The sequence below is a fragment of the Budorcas taxicolor genome, chromosome 1 (assembly GCF_023091745.1).
Source record: "Budorcas taxicolor isolate Tak-1 chromosome 1, Takin1.1, whole genome shotgun sequence".
Taxonomy (NCBI): domain Eukaryota; kingdom Metazoa; phylum Chordata; class Mammalia; order Artiodactyla; family Bovidae; genus Budorcas; species Budorcas taxicolor.
Window position 1 is genome coordinate 59,140,443 of NC_068910.1, and position 22,863 is coordinate 59,163,305.

General features: G+C 39.8%; 1 protein-coding gene across 2 annotated transcripts; it reads right to left on the minus strand.

Moving 5' to 3' along the window:
- Window positions 1–11,623: 11,623 nt before the first annotated feature.
- SEC61G (SEC61 translocon subunit gamma) lies at window positions 11,624–18,364 on the minus strand. 2 transcript variants are annotated; one of them, XM_052643104.1, is made up of 4 exons: window positions 18,084–18,275; window positions 16,509–16,607; window positions 15,135–15,237; window positions 11,624–11,795 (listed from the first exon to the last, which is right to left on the minus strand). In XM_052643104.1, exons 1-4 carry the CDS (start codon window positions 18,187–18,189, stop codon window positions 11,786–11,788), a joined length of 318 nt encoding a protein of 105 aa, XP_052499064.1. In that variant the 5' UTR covers window positions 18,190–18,275; the 3' UTR covers window positions 11,624–11,785. The 2 variants fall into 2 exon arrangements, with proteins under 2 accessions (XP_052499064.1, XP_052499073.1); XM_052643113.1 differs by lacking the exon at window positions 15,135–15,237 and having other exon boundaries at window positions 18,084–18,364.
- Window positions 18,365–22,863: the final 4,499 nt, after the last annotated feature.

Sequence of the window (22,863 nt, forward strand, 5' to 3'; positions counted from 1 at the left end):
GCACAGAATGTCCATGCTTCCTTCCTTGGCTTAGTGGAACCTCCTTCCTAAGAGAAGGGGGCACACTGTCCCCTTACACAGGTCACTCCAGGGCACTTTGGGTGGGGGGTGGGCAGGGGAGATGCAAGCATCAGGCTCCACCTGAAAAAGCCCCAAAGGATATGAGCTGCTATTCAAGACGCTGGATCAATATGTCTATGGCAGTAGCCCTGAGCTCCAGGCAACTCAAAGCCCTGGGTGTGGTGGACTTGGACTGCTATAGGGAAAGGACACCAGGAAAGCATGGAGGAGTTGGGGAGGAATGTGGGATATGGAAGCAGGGAAAGTGAGGGATCCAGGTGGAGGCACTGGAGAGAACGTCCAGTGTCCGGAATGCCACAGAGGAGGTGGCAGAGGCAATTGAGGCCGACATATGTGTGGAATGTGAAAAGGCAGGAAAACCCAGAGCGTTTTGGAAGGCAAGGCAGGCTGGGAAAGGGCGCTTGAGCGGCAACTTCAAAGGGGCCTACGGGAATTCCTGGGAAGTTAGGACTCTGTGCACTGCTGATGGCACCCAAGCCTGGGTTTGATCCTACCCACTGTGTGGCAGGGCCACAGACCAAAGCCCTGAACAGCTCACCCAGCTGAACATGGACCTTGGGGGTCTGTGGCATGGGCCGTGCCTGTGAAAGCCCACTCGCTTCATGGGATTCTGTCCAGGGTCTCTGCTTGGAAAGACCCAGGGGGGTCCCCTCCATCTAAGCCCCCACAACTATTTACATAAATAGGGGCGGAGCTGCCTCACACCATCCAAAGTCTTGAGCTCTTTAGTCCTGGCCCACTAGTCTGCAGGGACCTTGTGGCTCTTACACCATGTCTTCGTCCGGCTCCCCCAGCATCTCAAGTGGTACATTTTCCCTCAGTCCCTGGGGTTGGATCACGTCTCAGGGAGTTTGTGGATCACCCAGCCAAGGGTTCATGGCACACGATCGACTGCCCACCATGAATGGCAGGGACCGATCGGCTGGGCCCCTGTTTCCCAGGCGCCAGGTGCGCCCAAAGAGGCACTGTTTGGTAGTTTTGCTCCCTTGGCACACACATGGCTTCTACTTTCTCTTTTCTGGGATGATGGTGTTGGTTGAGGGGGTGAGGGGAGGGAAGACTGGGATGGGGCTCTTTTTCCTCATCTTCCTGTGGAAATGGAAGTCGGGGAGCTCTGTAGCCCTTCAGCGGCTTTCACTCCACAGTGGCCTAGGGTCTTCTGTCTCCATCAGGCATTGCATGTCGGGCTTCGCTTCGGCTTCCTTCCCTTTCCTTTCCTTTTCCACTAGTGACGGCAAATATGGCCCATGTTCATGTTAGCCCTGAGAAGCCAGGTTCCCTCCCACTGGCATCATGATGGAGGGAAATCTAAGAGAAGCCCCATCGAGACATTTCTCAGGCATCTCCCCAGATAGGTGGAAAAATGCGGCGGGATAGTGTTGTGGTCTTTGGTGGGTGGGATTTCTTGCTGCCTTTGTTTTAGGGCTGAGTTTGGTTTCCTTTCTGCTTGCTCATGCTTCTTGGATTCTGTCGTGGGTGTGGGTGGTGGGGTGGAGGATTTCGCCACCACCCTTGCCTCTCAGCCTGGCTGTGAGGGTGTAGCCAGTTCAGTTCAGTTCAGTTGCACAGTAGTGTCCGACTCTTTGCGACCCCATGAATCGCAGCACGCCAGGCCTCCCTGTCCATTACCAACTCTCGGAGTTCACTCAGACTCACGTCCATTGAGTTGGTGATGCCATCCAGCCATCTCATCCTCTGCCGTCCCCTTCTCCTCCTGCCCCCAGTCCCTCCCAGCATCAGAGTCCTTTCCAATGAGTCACTCTTTGCATGAGGTGGCCAAAGTACTGGAGTTTCAGCTTTAGCATCATTCCTTCCAAAGAAATCCCAGGGCTGATCTCCTTCAGAATGGACTGGTTGGATCTCCTTGCAGTCCAAGGGACTCTCAAGAGTCTTCTCCAACACCACAGTTCAAAAGCATCAATTCTTCGGCACTCAGCCTTCTTCACAGTCCAACTCTCACATCCATACATGACCACTGGAAAAACTATAGCCTTGACTAGACGGACCTTAGTCAGCAAAGTAATGTCTCTGCTTCGAATATGCTATCTAGGTTGGTCATAACTTTTCTTCCAACGAGTAAGTGTCTTTTAATTTCATGGCTGCAGTCACCATCTGCAGTGATTTTGGAGCCCCAAAAAGTAAAGTCTGACACTGTTTCCACTGTTTCCCCAGCTATTTCCCATGAAGTGATGGGACCAGATGCCATGATCTTCGTTTTCTGAATGTTGAACTTTAAGCCAACTTTTTCGCTCTCCTTTTTCACTTTCATCAAGAGGCTTTTTAGTTCCTCTTCACTTTCTGCCATAAGGGTGGTGTCATCTGCATATCTGAGGTTATTGATATTTCTCCTGGCAATCTTGATTCCAGCTTGTGTTTCTTCCAGTCCAGCGTTTCTCATGATGTACACTGCATAGAAATTCAATAAGTAGGGTGACAATATACAGCCTTGACGTATCCTTTTCCTATTTGGAACCAGTCTGTTGTTCCATGTCCAGTTCTAACTGTTGCTTCCTGACCTGCATACAGATTTCTCAAGAGGCAGGTCAGGTGGTCTGGTATTCCCATCTCTTTCAGAATTTTCCAGTTTATAGTGATCCACACAGTCAAAGGCTTTGACATAGTCAATAAAGCAGAAATAGATGTTTTTCTGGAACTCTCTTGCTTTTCGCATGAGGTGGCCAAAGTACTGGCATTTCAGCTTGGCATCATTCCTTCCAAAAAGATCCCAGGGCTGATCTCCTTCAGAATGGATTGGTTGGATCTCCTTGCAGTACTGAATAATGTATGAGAAAAATAAATTTAATGCACACCCTGGATGAAGAATGATGCTGAAAATAAACAGAGTCCCATTCCCCTTTCTCACTACAGGCAGAGAACATTGCAGACAAGGGTCTTTACCCTGGGCCATCTAATAACAAAATAACTTTCTCCAAAGATGGATTGGTACCAGAAGACTTCCTGTCCTAGTGATTAGGAGTCTCCAAACATAATGGCTAGCTACCTGCCACCATTGGTAAATTTTGTTAGTATATAAGGTCCAAAGATAATGTTGGTAAGAATCTAGTCAAGACAAGAGAACATAGTCCACATTGCGCAGATAGAAAATTTAATACAAGGAGCTAGTTTCAAAGTTGTAAAAGTTAGAAAGGAAATAAGTAATGGTGAGGAAACATCCAAATTAGCAAAATGTGTTTAAATCTGAAAGAATAATTGGGAAGATGGTGTTCCCTGTCAGAGTAATTGCTCTGACTGGGCACACCTCTGACTGGTGTGCCCAGTCAGAGCAATGCCCAGGAGCCCGAACCAGAGGAAAATGCAACACTGTGGCAAATGTTACTCAGAGCTTAAAACGAATAGAAAAAATCTAGGCTCTTTCCTACTCCAGCCAGGGTCTCCCTATAGTTGAAACCGGTTTCTAAGAGTCTGGAAATCCAATTTTCAGAGTCAGCCACTAGTACAGAGCAGGTAAAGGGTAAGGGATGAATCTTAGTGCAAACAGACTGGCCTAGAGAACTCTCAATCATAGTTTATGCCTTATCTTTATATATGAACTTGAAATAGAATTCCAGGACAAGGAATCAGCAAATATGTTGAGAAATAATCGAGAAAGTACATTTGACTAACTAGAGTTCTAGGAATAAAAAAATGAAAACGGAAAACAGAGGAAAGAACATTTTCAAAAATAATTTCCTACAACTTAAATACACAGGTCTTCATACTTAAAAGGTCTAATGTGTGCCCAGCATATAAGACAAATCACATCTAGGCAATTCTTTGTGAAACTTACCAAGGTAAAATAAAAATCCTAAAAGATTTAATAATAATAACTACAATTATAATAATTATAACAAAGTCATCAATAAGAATTGAGAATCACACTGAAAATTTATCATCAGCACTGTTTATCATAGACAATTAATTATGAATATCTTCAAAGTTCTGGTGGAAAAATACTAAAGTTACTCATAACCTAGTTTTTATAAGCAGTTAAACCATCAAGTATGATATTAGACTAAAGATATTTTGACCTCTTATACATTTATTTAGGAAGTGATTTGGCAATACACTACAGTAAAATAAGAGAGCAAAACAAGAAAGTGAAAGAGAATCGAAGAGAAGAAAGATCTCAGGGTGACAATTATGCATCAGGACAAGAAAATGATCACTCTGAATTGGAATGAGAGGACAGGCTTGAGAGGCGGTGGGAAGGACGCAAAAGAGGGAAAATCCCATATATTTCTCACCTTTGAGAAGTGGTGATAAATGTAGACAATGTTAAGGAAAACAGAAATAAAAACTTCAAAACACAAAATACATACAACTGGTCAGAAAAGGAATGTAAATCCTGGTACATGACTTGGCTGAAAAATTTGCAATGTTTATTTAAAATAGTGAACACCAGCTATTAATATTTAACTTTAGAATCTACCTGTATACAAAGCAAAAAATGACAAAAAAGACATGGTATCAAGTCTGAAGATTAAAATTAAAAGCTGAGATGACAGAAGCTGAGAGGTCATGGAGAGGGGCCAAATGAAGAGAAATGCAAGTCCACAAATATCCTCATCCCATTGGTGGGGAGTTTAAAAGATACCTTATACAAGTTGTTAGAACAAGAAATAGAGGTGTGAATACAGTATTTAAAGATACAAAGGTAATTAGAAATTAAAAATAGTGGTTTAGCTAGATTAGGAAGCTAGAGAAGGAAAAATGGCAGGTATGTGAATTAAGTATCACCTATCAGAAGAGAATATCAAGAGTATGTCTGATGCTTGGGGCTGGTGCTCTGGGATGACCCAGAGGAATGGTGTGTGTGTGAGGATTGGGAACACGTGTACACCCATGGCGGATTCATGTTGATGTGTGACAAAACAATACAGTATTGTAAAGTAAAAAAATTAATAAAATAATAATAAAATAATAAATATTATTTAAAATTATTATAATAAAATAATAAATAAATAAATCTATAAATAGTTCTTATGATTTTGAGGTTAAGATAATTATCAGAAGAAACAGCTAAAATAAAAAGTATGCTTCTAGAGAGTAGGACTGCCAAGTTGAAGGAACAGAGAATGTTGATGTTCTTAGTTATAGGCCTCTATAACACTTGACTTTAAAATCCTGTTCCTTATTTGTTTGATAAAATGTTTATATGTGAAACTTGTACAGGTTTATACTACAAAATACCCAGGTATGAATTCTACACCATAGACTAGGAGGCAAGAAATTCACATTTTCTTCTCTAGGACCCCACATGAAGCATGGTGCAGCCAAAAAATAAATAAATAAACAAAAGCCCTGCATATATATATATGCAGGGCTTTTGTTTATAAATCTATTCCAAGATCACATCCCATAGACTGCCAGGAATTCAACCTCAGCTGTTTCCAAGACCCTTCCCCCAGCCCAATGTTGCATAGGCTCTATGAGCACACTTAGTCTTCAGCAGTCTCCTCGGCTTTAGTCCATCCATATTGGCTGTCAGTGAGTTCATTTAACCCCTCAGCCCACTACAGACAGAAAGCAGTAATCCTCTGCACCTATACGTTAGAGTGTAATGTTTTGAGGTTCAACAGGTGAAGAATTCGCCAAATGCAGGAGATAACAGGAGACACATGGGTTAGATCCCTGGGTCAGTAAGATCCCTGGAGGAAGGCATGGCAACCCACTCCAGTATTCTTGCCGGGATAATCCTATGGACAGAGGAGCCCGTCGGGCTACAGGCCACAGGGTCTCAAAGAGTCAGACAGGTGTGAGACAACAGAGCACATGGGCTTCCCTGATAGCTCAGTTGGTGAAGAATTTGCCCGCAGTACAGAAGACCCAGGTTGCACTCCTGGCTTGGGAAGATCCCTTGGAGAAGGGCTAGACGACCCACTTTCCAGTATTCTTGGCTCAGCTGGTAAAGAATCTGGGGGTCACAGAGTCAGACACAACGGAGCGAATTTCGCTTTCACATTGCACATACATTTAATAGAAAAGATAAGAATGCACAGGGCACAGCGAAAGGGTAAGTATTGTTAGCTAAAACTTTTCTTTCACGTGTATTTTCATGGACTCCTGAGTGTATAATTTTTACTGATCCTAAACATTACTCCTTATCGACATCTGTTTTCTAAATGACTTGTTATAGAACATTCAGAGGATAGTCTAGTTTATAAGCATAGTTTTGCAACTGCTGGTTTCAACAGCAGGTTAATCTAATTCAGGTCATATTAACATTAAGACCTATAACACCAACAGATAGCACACAGGTAGGAGAAAGAACCTCAGACTCCTAGGGGCTCCAACTGTGCTGAAACTATTAAGACAATCCAGATTAGGTAAAGGAAACGAGCAGAAGACCAAAAAACAAACATTTAAATGAGAAATGAGTTTTCTTTATTATTTATTTTAGTACATTTTTAAATAATGGCAAATTTAAAGACAATAAAGAATCATAAACCACTGAAAAATATGAATCAATGAGTTTATGCAGTAAAGCAAGTAAACAGATAATCAAATTAAGACAGGAGGGCTCTTGCTCAGAGTAGAATTCTGAGGCCAGGGGTGCTGGACTGTCCACATCTACAAAAGGATTTGACAGTCTCTTGTGCTTCTGAAATTCTACCATTTTTCCTTCTAACTCTATATGCTTATGTTTATCTGTGAAGTCTTTTAAATGAAACGTGTTGTTACTGAACAACAGAGAACCAGGGAAAGACTGATATGTAATACCGGTAAGTCAACATTGTATTTCTTTAAACATAGGCATAATAAGTACACACATATTATATATATATATTGAATATATATGCATATATAATCACAATCAAAAGTAGATGACTGACCCAGATTGTAATTCATTCTAGTGAATTACTGAATCTGAGGAAGCTTATAGAAAGCCCCAGATTTGTAGCCAGCTGTCAGAAGTAGGAGTTGCAGTTGGCATCTGAAGTGGAGCAGTCCTGTGGGACTGAGTGCCTTTAGCTGGTGGGAGCTGACACTGCTCGAGGTAGAGTCAAGATTGAGTTCAATTGCTGGATGCTCAGTTGTCAGAGAATTGAGGTGGAAAAATGACACTTTTGGTGTTAGAAGAAAACCGCTGCAGATCCAGGGAGTGCTCCTGAACTGACGGTCAGCTTTGTTGGGATGTGGACATTTTCAGGTAACCTAGAGCCTCCTCTGAATAAGGCAGGTCACAGAAAAGCAACAGCAAAGGACACCTCAGAAACCATCTCTAATGACTTGTACACCGTTTTAAAATGTCCTGAGGTAACTATTCTGCAGTTTACTAAAATGACTAATCATGCACTTCCTATTGCCTGCATATCCTGCATTAGCAGGGGATTCGTTACCACTGTGCCAACTGGGATGCACTAGCTTAAATACTAGTTCATCAGTAAAACAAAGTCTAAGTTCTTCCTCAAGGGATAAATGTAACAACACGATGCATATCTCTGAGTTGTTCTGTAGAAACTAGGAAGACCCACACACAAAAGTGGAGGATGCTGAGCACAAGCACGTAGACCCCAGACTAACTGGAACCAGAAGGTTGATGACTCAGACTCCTGTCACCTCACCACAAACCAATCAGAAAATCCACAAGCTGATCACATGGCCAGCAACTTTCAGCTCTAATGTTGCCTTTAAAAGCCCTTCCTTGAAAGCCATCTTTGGTTTTGGAAATTGATGATATGAGAAATCCGAACAGGACTGTGGATGAGCTGTGGGGACAAGGGACAATGAATGAAAATGCCAGATGAAAATAATCAGAATTCCAGGGGCACCACCTGGAGTAAGGCCGACTAAATACAGTTTCAGGGAACCCTGCTACAGAGGTGAAAGGATCAGGGTCCAGAAGAACCCTTGGAGAAGGAAACGGCAACCTACTCCAGTATTCTTGCCTGGAAAACTCCATGGACAGTGGAGCCGGGTGGCCTGAAACCCATAGGGGAGCAAAGAGTCGAACATGACTGAGCAACTTCACTTTCTTTCTTTCAGAAACACAAGAACTCAAAATCATCACTGGAGGAGGAAATACTTTTCTGTATACGCAGTGGGAGGGAGGGGTAAGAAAGTAGGGCAAGGTGAAAGCCCGTAACTGCTACCGTCCCAAGTAAGTGAGAGACTCAATTCCTAGGCAGATTGATAAGTTCAGGGGTTCCCAAGGAGAGAGGGGGTCTGGATTTCTCAAGGAGGAGGAAAGGACAAACTTTTTTTTCCCTCTACATTCCTTAGGATTATATAACAATAATGTATCTTACTTGAGGACAGTCTCTGGAAAAAACCTTTGGGCTAATCTTGTCGTCTTAAAATGTAAACTATGGGAGTAGGTCTAGTGGTCTTTACAACCTTCAGACATTCACACACACACATGGAGGTTTATGTGTATTCTGATTCCACACACACACACACACACACACACACACACGGAGGTTTACGTGTATTCTGATTCCAGAAAACTAATACACACAATGTTAGCTGATACTAGCTTACCAGCACCAAAAAAGTTGAAAATTTGCTTTGTGTATTTCAGTTGTCACTCAGTCGTGTCCGACTGTTTGCGACCCCATGGACAGCAGCACACCAGGCTTCCCTGTCCATCACCAACTCGCAGAGATTGCTCAAACTCATGCCCATTGAGTCAGTGATGCCATCCAACCATCTCATCCTCTGTCATCCCCTTCTCCTCCTGCCTTAAATCTTTCCAGCATCAGGGTCTTTTCCAAAGTCAGTTCTTTGCATCAGGTGGCCAAAGTATTGGAGTTTCACCTTCAACATCAGTCCTTCCAATATTCAGGACTGATTTCCTTTAGGATGGACTGGTTGGATCTCCTTGCAGTCCAAGGGACTCTCGTCTTTTCCAACACCACAGCTCAAAAGCATCAGTTCTTTGGCGCTCAGCTTTCTTTATAGTCCAAGTCTCACATCCATACATGACTACTGGAAAAGCCATAGCCTTGACTAGATGGACCTTTGTTGGCAAATCATTGTGCTGCACACCTTAAACTTACAGTGCTGTATGTCAATTACATCTCAATAAAACTTAAAAAACAAAAAAAGTAAAATATCCAGGAGGGATGGTATAGTGGCAGTGAGGAGTGGAGGGGTAAGAAGTAGTTAAATTGTGGATATATTTTGAAGACTACCCACATTACTTATTACACAGGGTTATCAAGAGGATCAACTGAGAAGGAATAGTTTGGAAATTATATTTTACATAAACGCTCCAGTCTCTACTAGAGTCAACATTTGTGATACTGTTCATTTAGAAATTCAGTATTTGGTGGGAAGAGAATACAAATCCATTTTGATTAAATTGTAATTAGTGAACTATCTGATATTTAATGAACTTCACTAAATTGTGGAATCACGTTATCTCAAGAGCCTTTTCCAGGTGCTGTCTAAAAAAGCCTACAGAAGTTTATTATAACCAAGGCTGACTTAAAAAAAAAAAAAAGAGAGAGAGAGATAGGCATATACACTAATACAGTAGTGGAAAGGGAGTGAGAGATGCTACATATAAAAAAAAGCCTTGCAAAACTGCACCCACGGGACCTGGGAAATCTACCACAAGACTTTCTAGAGCACAACATCATGACATGTGTTAACTTGAGGTAGATCTCAGCTCATCTGGAGCAGGAGCTTTCTAATACGAGATGCACCCTTTAATCACAAACATGATGGTGCCTCCCGCACTCAGTAAAACTCAGTATGCTTCCTTCCAGGCAGAACACAAGTGTCCCAAGAGGGACAGAGTCTGGTACAAAGTGCCGCTTTCCAGCTCCTATCAAGACTGCCACCCTGTCTGGACTATTACTGACTCCCTCTCTGATGGGCCTTTCTGTTGGCTTTTGTTGTTAAAAGCAGATTTTACTGTAGGTGGTCAAACACTTGGTTGTAAGGTGAAGGGATTTCATGGAAATGGCAAAACTGCCACAAGGGTGGTAACATGTTTTACTGTAGCTATTAAGACACCAGAAAATTATCAAGAGCTTTCAAATCCTACCACTGGAAGTGTGTTCTGTATACCAAAGCATCAGCAGGGAGGCAGAAATGCAAACTCTCAGGTTCCCAAACCTGCTGACTCAAGACTCTTCAGGGTGGGAAGAAACTCCCTCAAGTGCTTCTTAAACTTAAGAAGTACTGTTTACAACACAAATGCACTAGCTCTTAGATATACTAGGGGTGTGGTTAGTAAGAAAAAGCTATTCTTTCCTATTTCAGAATTCAATTGTTGAGTGTGAAGGTTATTCTACTCTATCACCACAGTCCTTGATTAGCCCTCACTTCACATTTACAGAGTATTTATATAATGTCTTACCTACCAGTGTGTCAGGAACCAGTAAGTCAGCAAAATGCACACTATGAATAGAGACTCATAATTAACTTACATCAAGGCAACATTAATGTTCAAATCATTTCATCCTACAAGAAAATACACACATTTGCCAGAAGCAGTTCTGACATTTTACCAAGAATACATTTCAGATTAATTTCTAGGTAAGCAGTTAATATATGTGTATACACATAAACCTGTATGTGTACAGATATTCAATATATGCATGTTTGTATAAACATATATGCAAACATACATATGCATACACACATCAACACATACACACATCAACGCACACATGTATATGCACAGTGTATACACACTTCTGGCCTGTAAGGAGCTAGCTAACTAGCCAACTGTCAAACATGACTACATGGTCTCCTGAAAAGCAGAGGTGGCCAAGGCTTTATTTCCTCAAAGACAGCAATTCATTCAAGAGTAAACAATATTTCAAAAATAGGCAGAAAATCTGTTCTAAAACCATGAAAATGTATCTCACTCTCTGAACCATGGATCTCAAAACTAAGGAACCTTGCCCAGCAGTACCAGTCAAGACACCTGTCTACCTTATTCACAAAGACTCAGAGGACACTTACCAAACATGTGCTGCTAAACAATTTTTTAAAAAAGAAGAAAATTAGAACTCGGGAAATAAAGGTTCAATAATTAAACCCTGAATGAACAAATCAATAATAGTTTTACACAGAAAATTGAGAATAAACTGTCTCAATTTTATATTATTATTTTTTAAAGGGGAAACAAGACAAGACCCCTTTTCATCTCATATTCAATTATCAGTAAATTCTTTAAAATATTCAGAACTACAATGTTTATGACAGTGTGACTAATTATGGTTTATCTGAAGAGGAGCTCTTAAAGTTTTTAACCATGATTTTCAGGAAACTATTTCAAGTGGCACTTCAACTTTTAGAGGAGCGCTGACTACTTATGTATACTATGAGTGCTCAGAGACAAAACTCCTACCCTACCTTCAAGCTCTCTCACTGTCATTACCATCCTTTATTTGCTGTTCCTTCTTTCATGATCAGACTGAGAGAGGAAAACTCAGGAAGTGCAATATTCCACTGTGCCTTTTAATTTTCCTATAAACCAAAATATGAAGGAGTGAAGGAAGGAAAAGCGGGAAGAAGGAAATAGAACCCATTATTTCTTACCGCTAAAATTTAATAAGTATCTGTGATGGACAAAAGAGAAGACTTCTATTTTAAAATTATTTTAATTTACAAATAGAAAACATCTTGGAAGAAAAAAATGAAAGAAAAACATAAAACACAGAGACAAATTTCTGCTCCAACAGCTTCTCAAATCCTCACTTGTTCACCAATCCCCAAGATGAAAACTACTTTTCTAAAAAGGTATTCAGCCACCACTGTAAAAGAAAGAAAGATGGTCAATTTTGAGTGTTAAAGATTTTAATAATAATACATTTGAAATGCAATATGCTGTAATTTTATGGAACGAGAGCCAGTTATTTGAGAACCACATCTATATTACTCCATAACAGCACAAAAGAGAAGAAACTGAACTTGAAAATCTTGGAACTGAAAAGGCCCTTACAGATGACGTGGCTGTTGGAACAGGCTTCATCTGTTAAAACTCAGAATCTTCATTTGAAAAACATGCTTAACAGCATAGCATAATGTCTTTCGTAACAAGATGAAAAATATGAATTACGTAACAGGACTGTTGAGAACTTTTTCAATTTGATGTACAAACTGGTTCTCAACCACTGTATCTTACCCAAACCACTCAGAAACCTGTATTAATAGTAATAACAAAAATTGCCTTCCCTATAGAAGAATGTCTAAGTTTCAACAGCATGAACATTAAAATAATATACTGAGATACATGTTTTAAAACTGTAATGTTAAGGAAAGAAGATAATTCCAGTACTAAATGAAAGTTCACTTGGGATTTTCTGTAACATCTTACTGAAAAACCTGAACAAACAATTTGGCCAACCCGAAAATACTCCTAAAAAAAATAGCCCTGCATCTAAACTTTAACATAAAGTCCTAAAGGCTTACTTCATTAAACTGTATTGCTTAAACTAAAATATCCACAACTATATAAATCCTTTAAATTATAACCCTGTGGATATGAATTCTGATGGCTATAACTGTACAGAAGAGGGAAAAAAAATCATAAGGGAAACAGTGATAATTCAGCCTAATGAAAGAGAAGTTGGTTTATTCTTCACTTGCTATCATCTCAAAATGATTTTAATACGCTCTTTCAACAGGAAAAAAGATTTCTTTCAGTTTTGTAGTTGTCATGGCATATCGTGAGAAGAGTAAGTTTTCTGATAGCTTTTTTCACAAAATGTTTTATTTGGCCCTCACTTTAATGTAAAAACTATCTAGAGAGATATAAACTTTTAACTTTATTTTGATACATTTTTGTTACTAGAAGAAGTTTTCTAAGCAACTAGCTTCCTAAACGTCAGAGCTCAACTATCTCTAATCAGTAAGATTTGCGAAAGATATACTGTGCTTGTTGTAGAAATTAGAACTAAGAGAAAGCAAATTTTTAACACTTGTTTCAAAGACCTGTTGGGAACATCTCAATTTCAAAAAGGTGTACTGAGAGTGCCTCATCCTAAAAGGTACTTTAGACCACAACTCATATAATGAAATAAAAGGTTTTCTAACATAAAACTAAGATAAATAACAATGCTGAACAGATTCAAAATTCAGAAGTCTTCTATAAGGGAATCTAGCAAAAAGTAATTTAACAAGGGTAATGTTCCATTCTTAGGCTAAAAACAAACCACACCAAGTAAACCCAAGATAAAGGAAATTTATTTAGCAGTTATTTGTGAGAAACTGTCTGAAGACTTGAGTCTTTAGCAAGAAAATATCCACAATAGGCAATGGAGTCTAGGTATTGGATTTTTAAGAGGGCTAATGAAATGCAAACTGAAGCCTGAAGTGAGGCCTGTGACTCAGAATGAGTAACGGCCTGTACAGTGGTTAAGAACTGAGGCTCTGGAACTTGGATTTCACATGCTGCTCTACCACTTACAGGCATGCAATGTACTTACTCTCCATGCCTCAGTTTCTTCACCTCTAAAATGGGCATAATAACACCGCTAATCTCACACAACTGTCACGAGAGTTAAAAAGGTCAACTCACACTAAGCTGTGTGTCCTTGGCACACACCAAGTGCATAATAAATGTTAACAATTATTACTACCATCATGATCATTAGAAAAAGGTTAAGAACCTTACATCGTTCACTTAATTCAACACTTACTCAAGTGCTTTCAATATGCACAAGAGAATACTGTACTAGGTTCTGCAGTACATACATATACACACATATCTACAATACAGACATATATACACACATATGCATGAATATATATAGTCATATGTTAGTATTACATTGTCAATTAAGAAATCATTCTGTAAGTTACACCTGTCTGACAATGGGCTAGGACGCTGCATAGCAGCAGCACTGAGCTGGCATCACAGACTCCACTCTAGCCACTCTATTTACTGATTAGGTAGGGGCTGTAGCCCAAAGACACTGAGGCTCAGCTTTCCTAATTCTACTTGAGGATTTGCTCCATGATTCCAAAATTCCAAAAATGGCTTTCCTCACTAGGAATATAGCAGAGATTTCTAAACTGATGGAAGAGATTTGAGATACTTGGTCCTTTCCAGGTCTAACTCTCTGTGATCCTTTGTGGCATGTCTGCGTAACGCTATGAAAACCTACTTACGAAATCCACCTGACCATGCTCATTCAGTCACGTGTCATTTAAAAAAGATAACTTCCACAAGCATCCATAGTAAAATATCCAGTACTTAAGAGATTTATAGTTTACAAAGCATCTCCACCTTATAAAATAAGCCTAAAAGGCTTATCTCATGATTAAATATCTAAATGACAGGTAAATGACCAAGTAAATACAAAATCACAGAGCAAATAAGTACAACAACAGGTACTAAGTCTTTACACCAACAAAACTGCCTAAAGCTGACTGCTCTAACTGTACACTGCCACAAGGTGTCTCGACTCATGAGTGCTTAATGAATCTAAAAAGCAAAGCATTTAGAAAAGAATAAAGCAATTCCAGTGTTTTTCAGGTTTTTTTCCTCCTAATATACTAAAGTGTATTAGTTAGTATCAGTGTCTCATTACATTAACCACAACTTCCAGTCACTTATCTTTTCTATAGCCCTAGTTAGGAACTATTATCTCCATTGAATAAACTGGGCACAAAGGAGCTAAGTTGTCCAAAGTTATGACAGCTATTAAGTAACAAGAAAAATCTGAATATAGGCAATCTGGTTTAGGTTTGAACTCTACTACTATAGTGATCTTCAGACGGGGAATATTTCCTCTGCACCTTAATGCTGACAAGCTAATGTACTGCACAAAGAGAACTTGGATTTGAATACTGGTTCTATCACTGAATACCTGTTTTATCTCATACTGAGTACCTTTAACTAGCTTCCTCAATCCTTTAAAATTTTACTTATTAAAAAATGAGTGCCTATCTCACAGAATAGCTTTAAAAATTATGTAATATATAAAGTTACTTTGAATTATCTGGTACTCAGTAAATAGCAGTAGATTCTAACAACATTAAAAATTCAAAGAAACATTATCTCTATATTAAAACAGCGAACTGTCAACTCAAATGGTCTGCATTTTCATTTTATCCTTGATAGTGTCTGTTTCAAAAAGTTTACTTACACAATGATGTTATTAATAGGAATATGGATCAATTTCACAAAAAAGCCAATGAATCCCATTATAGCAAATCCTATTGCTGTTGCCATGGCAATTTTCTGGAATTCTGGATTTAGAAAACACAAAATTTACATTACTTTTTGCACTGTCACTGCAAATAAAGGGGAAAAAATTAGCACTGACATAAATAAACTTACTGGTATACACTTCTCCTGATAATAAGTATGCAATATTTTTTTAATGACATATTAATAGTAAATAAAGTATGACAGATTTTTAATTTTCCTATTTTACTTGTATTTAAGGAAATATAAAAATGAAGTGCATGTTCATGCTAGTCAATCAATCAATAAGCAGAGAAATATTTATCTTCCTAGCAAATGACCAGAATACCAAAAAGAAAACATGAATACACAGTATTTGTCTTAAAAAATTTTGTAATATTGATAAAAATATCAACTATAAAAGCACAGAATGTAATTTTTTATAAACAACAGGCCCACTGTCTTTGATATTATCATGAAGCCAAAAAACAAGGCTTGAAAAACCGAATGGGGTCAGAGTTTTATGTAAAGGTTCAGACCCTGTAATGTTTCCATTTAACACTACTTCCTCAGGGAAGCTCTCCCTGCTTGTTAGCTTGGTTAGTCCTCCTATCACATACTGGTAGACCTTCCTCTATCTACCTTACATAATACTCACCACAGCAGTAACTAAAAACTATAATTGTCATTATTTGTTTATGATTGTCTTCCCTCAAAGATTCTAAGCTCCATAAGAGCAAGGACCACTCCTTATTACATTTTTCTATATATCATGCTATATATGTAATATAACAGGTAATGTTACATTGTCTATTATATTTCCAGTCCTAACTCGGGCAGCAGTCAAAAAAAGAGCAGAAACAGACAAATTCTAGTGCATCTTTTAACACATGAATTATGATAAATAAGAAACTTCCTAGGTTGGTACCAACTATGCTGTTGATTTCATTATAAGGCCTTTTTTGTTTGGGAGAGGTTTAGGGGAAGAGTGACATAGCATGAAGAGTTTCAAAAGATTTTTCAGAGTGGAAATGTGAAAGATACTGAAAACTCTATAAAGTCATTACATATGACCAAGGCAAAAGCAATATGGAAAATAAGGCTGTAACAAATAACCTTATACGCCTGGAAAACACATAAAAAAGAAAAATCCATAACGGATGCACAAAGTATACAAAATGTAGCAAAAACTGACAATTCCAAAATAAAGCAAAAATAAATCAATAAAAGTGGTGAAAGAAGTACAACAATTATTAAACAGGAAGACATTAATATAGGGCTTAGAGAATGCAAAATATTAATTTTTTTTTTTCTCTCATTCCAAAGCTATTACCTTTTCTATCAGGTTTGGTGCATCTTTTAACCAGCCGAATTGAGTCTTTCACAAACTGCCGACTTGGCTCAACGAACTGCATTACCTGATCCATGATGTCTGTTTAAAAACCAAAAAGGAAAAAAAGATAATCACTGGTGTTACCTACTATATAGCAAGGACTTGCTGACTTATATCAAAATGTAAATCCATCCTGATATGGATAGGTGGATTTCATCTCATTAAAAAAAAAAAAAATACAGACGCCAAGAGTAAATCAACACTATTTTTTTGTAATCTCCAGCAAACTGTCAAAACAAATGCAGTAAAAAAACATAGGTCTTGCCCCTGTTCTCAATGATCAAGGCGCACGCTCTTAATATCAAAGGGCACTCACTACTAAAGGCTAAGCACCTAACAATACATCCACTCCTTACACACCCTGCAGTCCTCTCACTGTTCCTGTTAAGGAATCTACAGTGTTGAGATGCAACCAAGCATTTTCTATATTTTACTTTAAATTCCCGGGACACCAGTGTCTAGCACAGTGAGTGCCAACTGAGATGCTTCAAGAGCCCAGAGTAGAGGCAAATGTGGACTTCAATCGGATTGTTCTCTATCTATACAATTTTTAAAACCACAAAATCTGGCTAAACCAAGATTCAGAAGCTATTTAGCTAAATTCTAAATCTTTAGCTTTGGACACACCTTTTAAGGAAAACGGCTATACATTTTATCAACAGGTTCTTCCGTGTAATCTATCACACAACAGGAACGTCATCCAATCCTTAACAGTCACTGGTATTTAATATAACAGCTAATGAAACCAGCTCCTTACTTGTACTTCATTTATTTCTAGCACTTACAACAGCGGCCAGGGACAGAAATACTCAGTAAGTTTCTGTTGAATTAAAGCCATTTATAAGAGGAGGTGGTGGTTCTACAAATTCCTTTCTATGGAATGTAGCCTCTCTAGGCCCTAGTTTTCTCACCCAGGGTGGGTTGCTAAAACAAGATATATGAAACACTAAAAGTATATCAGGAATTCTATAAACATTCTAGGCCAGGTATGCCAGCCCCAGAATGTTTTCATTTAACTGTTCTTCAACTCCAGTGAGGTTAAAATTTATAGATATCTTGATGAAAGCGAAGCACCTTTTTTCCCTAAACAACGCGTTAACAACCGAAATACTGCACTGAATGTCAGGGAAGGGGATCCAATAACCCCTTCTGAATTGACTCAGACTCTAGATTCACCCTCCCACGTCACAGTACAGGACTGAGCTCTCGAAGACACATTCCACACCCACGGCCCCAGAGCCGACCCCGAAGGGACCCTCTCTGACAACAGAACCGAGTGGAAACGTCCCCACAGAGGTAGCCAAGGACGGCCGACCTCAAAGCTTAGGCCCGGGCCGAGAGTCGGCCGGAGGGATCGAGGCCCTGGAAGCCCTTCTCCGTCAGACTCGCGGCTCTGAGTCAGCTTTCCCCGACGCCTTGTGGCCAGGGAGCAGGCGGCCGGAGGGCTCCCCCACGCCCTCTGCCTTCGCTAGTGCCCAAAGGGTAGCTCCGAAGCCCAGCCACACGAAACCTCACCTGCTCCGCGTCTGCTCACCAGAGACACGTAGCACAAGAGCGGACAGAAACTCCCACAGGAACCGGAAACCGGGCCCAAACACCAGCAGCCCACCCCTCCGTTCATTGGGCTTTTGGGAATACGTCAGCGCGCAGGCGCAGTCCGATGTTCGTCTGGGCTACACTTCCGGAAACGGGCGCACCGGTTGCATAACTACGGCGCAGAAGTTGGCTTAGGACTTTGGCGGCTTGCGTGGGGAATGGGGCGTTGCGTTTGTCGCGTGGGTCCCTCCGCTGCCTGGGCGGGGCGTGGGTGGTGTGGGCGGCGCTGCGTGGCAAGGTGGCAAGAGCTCTTCGGCTGTGTGGGTGGGCTGCGTGGCTTGTACCTTCCGCTGCGTGAGCGGGACGCGGGCGTGGCGATCGTCTCTCGGATGCCTCGGCTGCCTGGGCGGGGCGTGCATGGCGTGGGTCCCTCGGCAGTGTGGGCAGGGCTTACTCCTGGGCGGGTTCTTCATCTCCGGGTGCTTCCCTGGTGGGTTACCTTTGCAGAGCGGGTCCGTACGACAGGGGATTGGCTCTGATGTGTTTCGTCTTGGACGGTTATCTCCAGACTGCCTATTCCTTTGTATGTATTTAATTGTATTGGTCACCATGAACCTTATAAGTAATATAGTGTTTTATGACCAGTCTCACTCGACAGTCTCATACCCCCAAAAGCTCTCTTTCCTCTGTATTCCTCTTTGGAGTTCCCTTGGAATTGAAGCCTTCATTCTCTGGGTTTGCCAGTGGGGACGTGGTACAATGTAGGCATGTAATCTTGACTATGGGTTTTGCTGAGACTATTATGATGGTTGGTGGTAGGTGGTGAGCTTGTCGAGGTGTGATTTTATGTTTTTAGAGTGAATCAATCATTTCAACAGTTAGTTATCAAGCACCTACTGTGTATAACACTTTACTAGGTGCTGTGAATGAGCCAGACGTGTCGTACCCTCTTACGGTCTAGTAAGGGAATTTACAGAGTACGGAAGGGAACAAACAAGATAACAAAGTAACTGTAGTTAATAAAATGAAATGGCAATCCACTCCAGTACTATTGCCTGGAAAATCCCATGGACAGAGGAGCTTGGTAGGCTACAGTCCATGGGGTCGCAAATAGTCGGACACGACTGAGCGACTTCACTTTATGCAAATAAAAAGCCTTCATGGATCACAGGCATGTCTTTAGGAAGGGGCCTACATAACTCAATGGAACTATGAGCCTTGCTTTGCAGGGTCACCCAAGATGGCCAGTCATAGTGAAGAATTACGACAAAACATGTTTTATAAATAAAAAGTATTGTGAAGGGGGGGTGGGAAAGTAAAGAATGGCAGTGTAAAGACAACATTGCTTTGGATGTTCACTATAGGACTCTTAAGGCACCTGGGTTAAAGGCCTAGAGATGAAGAATTATTTAAAACCCCAATCTGTCCAGAATTTTAAAATTCTTTAAGGCAGCATACACATATGAACCTGCTGTATGTATGGACTACCTGCAGTGCAGTGTATGAAAATTGTTAAAAACATAAATTCCTGACCTCTACTTCTACCCACTGAATCAGAATATTTGGATGTTTAGGGGTTAGAAACCTATATAGTTTTAAAACTTACTAGGATTTCTTAGGTACTGAAGTTCATAGCACTGAGAAGTCTAACTCCTCTCTGAACTCTGCTCTCTCAGCTGCTCACATGTATTCCTCTGGTACCCTTGTGCTCCATTGTTAGGCCAAGAGAGGAAGTGTTTCTCAGACCTCTGGGCTTTGAATTTACTCTGCTTCATTACCAGCATATCCTGTAGTCAAGTATTTTCTGCAATGAGTACTGATATTAACAGGGTCCAGTATTTTGTTTTGACATGGACAAAAACCCATAATCGTATCATCACATATTTGGAAAACCTAGGGCTAGAAAACACATATATTTGTGTGTGTGTGTGTGTGTATATTTATATGTATTTGTGTATATATCTGTATTTGTATTATATATACATGTATCTGTGTATGTTTGTATGTATATATGTATATCTCAGGTGCCCATCACCCTGATATATATATTTATTTATTTGTACAGAACAGCACACCATGAGCATTGTGGACACCACATTCAAATATTATGTCCTTGTTATTTAGGTGAGAAAAGATTTTTATATTCGGGACTTCCCAGGTGACACTAGTGGCAAAGAACCTGCCTGCCAGTGTAGGAAATGCAAGAGATGTGGGTTCGATCCCTGAGTTGGGAAGATCCCCTGGAGGAGGGTACAGCAACCCAGTCCAGTATTCTTGGCAGGAGAATCCCATGGACAGAGGATCTTGGTCAGTTACAATCCATGAGGTTGCAAAGAGTCTGACACAACTGAAGCGACTTAGCACACATGCACACATATTTTTATATCCACACTCGAGTAATTAAAGTTTCAATTTCTTGAATTGTGATTTTATAGACATAGATAAGGAAATACCAAATGTCATGCAAGCTTAATACAGCCTTTTACCATGGAAGAGGTGAATTAGAACTATACTATAGCAACATTCCTATATTTGTCATGAAGTGGTTTAGTAGACTATGCAACCACTGAAAAAATAAAAACTACTATATTGTTTTTCACTCTATAGCTGAAAAACCAATTGTGTATTAGCATGAATGTTGTTTCTCTGAAGAGAAATACACAATCCACCCAAAACCCAAAAGGAGGCAAGAAAGGAGGAAGAGAGAAAAGAACATTAAAAGCAGTCCAGGAAAACAAAACAGGAGAAGTAAGTATAATCACATCTGTAATTTCATTACATCTAAATATAATTTTTAAGTTTAAAAAGCAAATGTCAAAGTGATTGAAAAATACAAAGATTTAGCTATAAGTTGCATAAATACACTTTAAATATAAAGACATAGGTTGCAAGTAAATAGATGGAAATGAAAGCAATGAAAAGATGTCAAAATTTGGTACCAGGGTTTGTTGATACCAGATAATAGTAGATAACATAGACTTTAACATAGGAATTACTGGAGATACAAAGAGGGTATTTTCATAATGATAAAAGGTATATCAATCATAATACCTTCACCAGGAAGATATCTCAATCATAAATTTCTGTGGACCTAGTAACAGCTTCAAAATACAGGGGGGGGGGGGGAATTCCAAAAAGCAATTCTACCAACAAGCAGGAGATTTTAAGTCTTCATTCCACAACTTAACAGCATTAGACAAAAAAAAAAAAATCAACAAAGAAATAGAAGATCTGAGCAACTTTGTCAACTACTCTACCCTAGTTAGTCTACTAGTGGAGCACTACCCCCAAAAGTGCAAATATACGTTGATTTCAAGTGCACATGGTAACTACAAAGATAAACACTGGGTCATAAAATAAGTCTTAAAGAGCAATCAAACCATACACTGTTTTTCCTGACCATTGTGGGATTAGAAATCGATAAAAACTAGGTACCTAGAAAAATCCCAAGTATTTGGATATTAAATAACATGCTTCTAAATAAATAATCCAGAGAGTCAAAGAAGGAGTCACAACAGAAATTAAAAAATTTATTGAACCAAGTGAGAATGTAGTATACCAAACTGAAAGATCACTATACACGCACAAGAATGTGTAAAAAGGTTGACACCATCAAATCTGGGCATAAAGATCAATCAGAACTCTTTATCATTGTCAACAAGAATGTAAAATGATACATAGCAGTTTTATAGAGCTAAGTATATGCCACCCTATAATCCTTCCATTTCAATGTTATTTACTGAAAGGATGTGAAAATATATTCACCAAAGGACTTGTACAAAAATATAGCGAAAAAACTAAAAGTGAGTCAGGGATCCATCAATAGAGAACGGATGGACAAAACGATGTATTTCCACATTGTTTCCACTAATTCACAATTGAGAAAAAAATCTACCTATCTATATATATATTTGTGTATGTTTATGTAACAACATTAAAAGTGAAAGTCGTTCAGTCGTGTCTGACTCTTTATGACCCCATGGACTATATAGTCCATGGAATTCTCCAGGCCAGAATACCAGAGTGGGTAGCCTATCCCTTCTCCAGTGGATCTTCCCGATCCAGGAATCAAACTGAGGTCTCCTACATTGCAGATGGATTCTCCTGTCAACTGAGCTATCAGGGAAGCCCGTAACAACATTGATGAATATCAAAAACACTGTGGTGAATGAAAGAAGTCTATGCAAAAGACTGCATACTGTAAATAATATTCAGAAGACATTCTAGACAATGCAAAATTAATACATGGTGAAACAGGGTTTGGGCATAGAGAATTTGGGGGTGAATTGTAATGTAACTTAACAGGGGTTAGGATTAAATAGGAGTCTTAGTTCAAACTGAGATAAAACACCACCAACTGGATGGTTTGCACAGTAAACACATTTCCCACAGTTCTAGAAGATAGAATGCCAATGTGGTTGGGTTCTTGGTAGGAGGTGTCACCCTGGTTACCAATGACTGTCTTCTCAACTTATCCACAATTACTCTGATCCCACCATGGGGGCTCCACCCTTATCACCTAATTACCTCCCAAAGCCCCACTTCCAAGTGCCATTGCATAGCTGCTTCAACAATGAACCCACATTCATTGCTAAATATTCGATCCAAGGAAGAGTTGTGTGCATTTCTCACAGCTCACTAAATGGTACTCTTAAGGTGTGCATTCTACTGTATCTAAAATTTACTTCAAAAAATAAAGCACTATATACGAATACTGAACTCTAGCTGAATGATATATCTGCTGACAGAAGTAACATGT

Coding starts and splice junctions, on each gene's coding strand:
- SEC61G (XM_052643104.1), bottom strand. CDS start 18,189: ATGAACGGAGGGGTGGGCTGCTGGTGTTTGGGCCCGGTTTCCGGTTCC. Junction 16,608..18,083: donor GGTGAGCAGACGCGGAGCAG/GTGAGGTTTCGT, acceptor GTTTTTAAACAG/ACATCATGGATCAGGTAATG. Junction 15,238..16,508: donor CACCAAACCTGATAGAAAAG/GTAATAGCTTTG, acceptor TTCTAAATCCAG/AATTCCAGAAAATTGCCATG.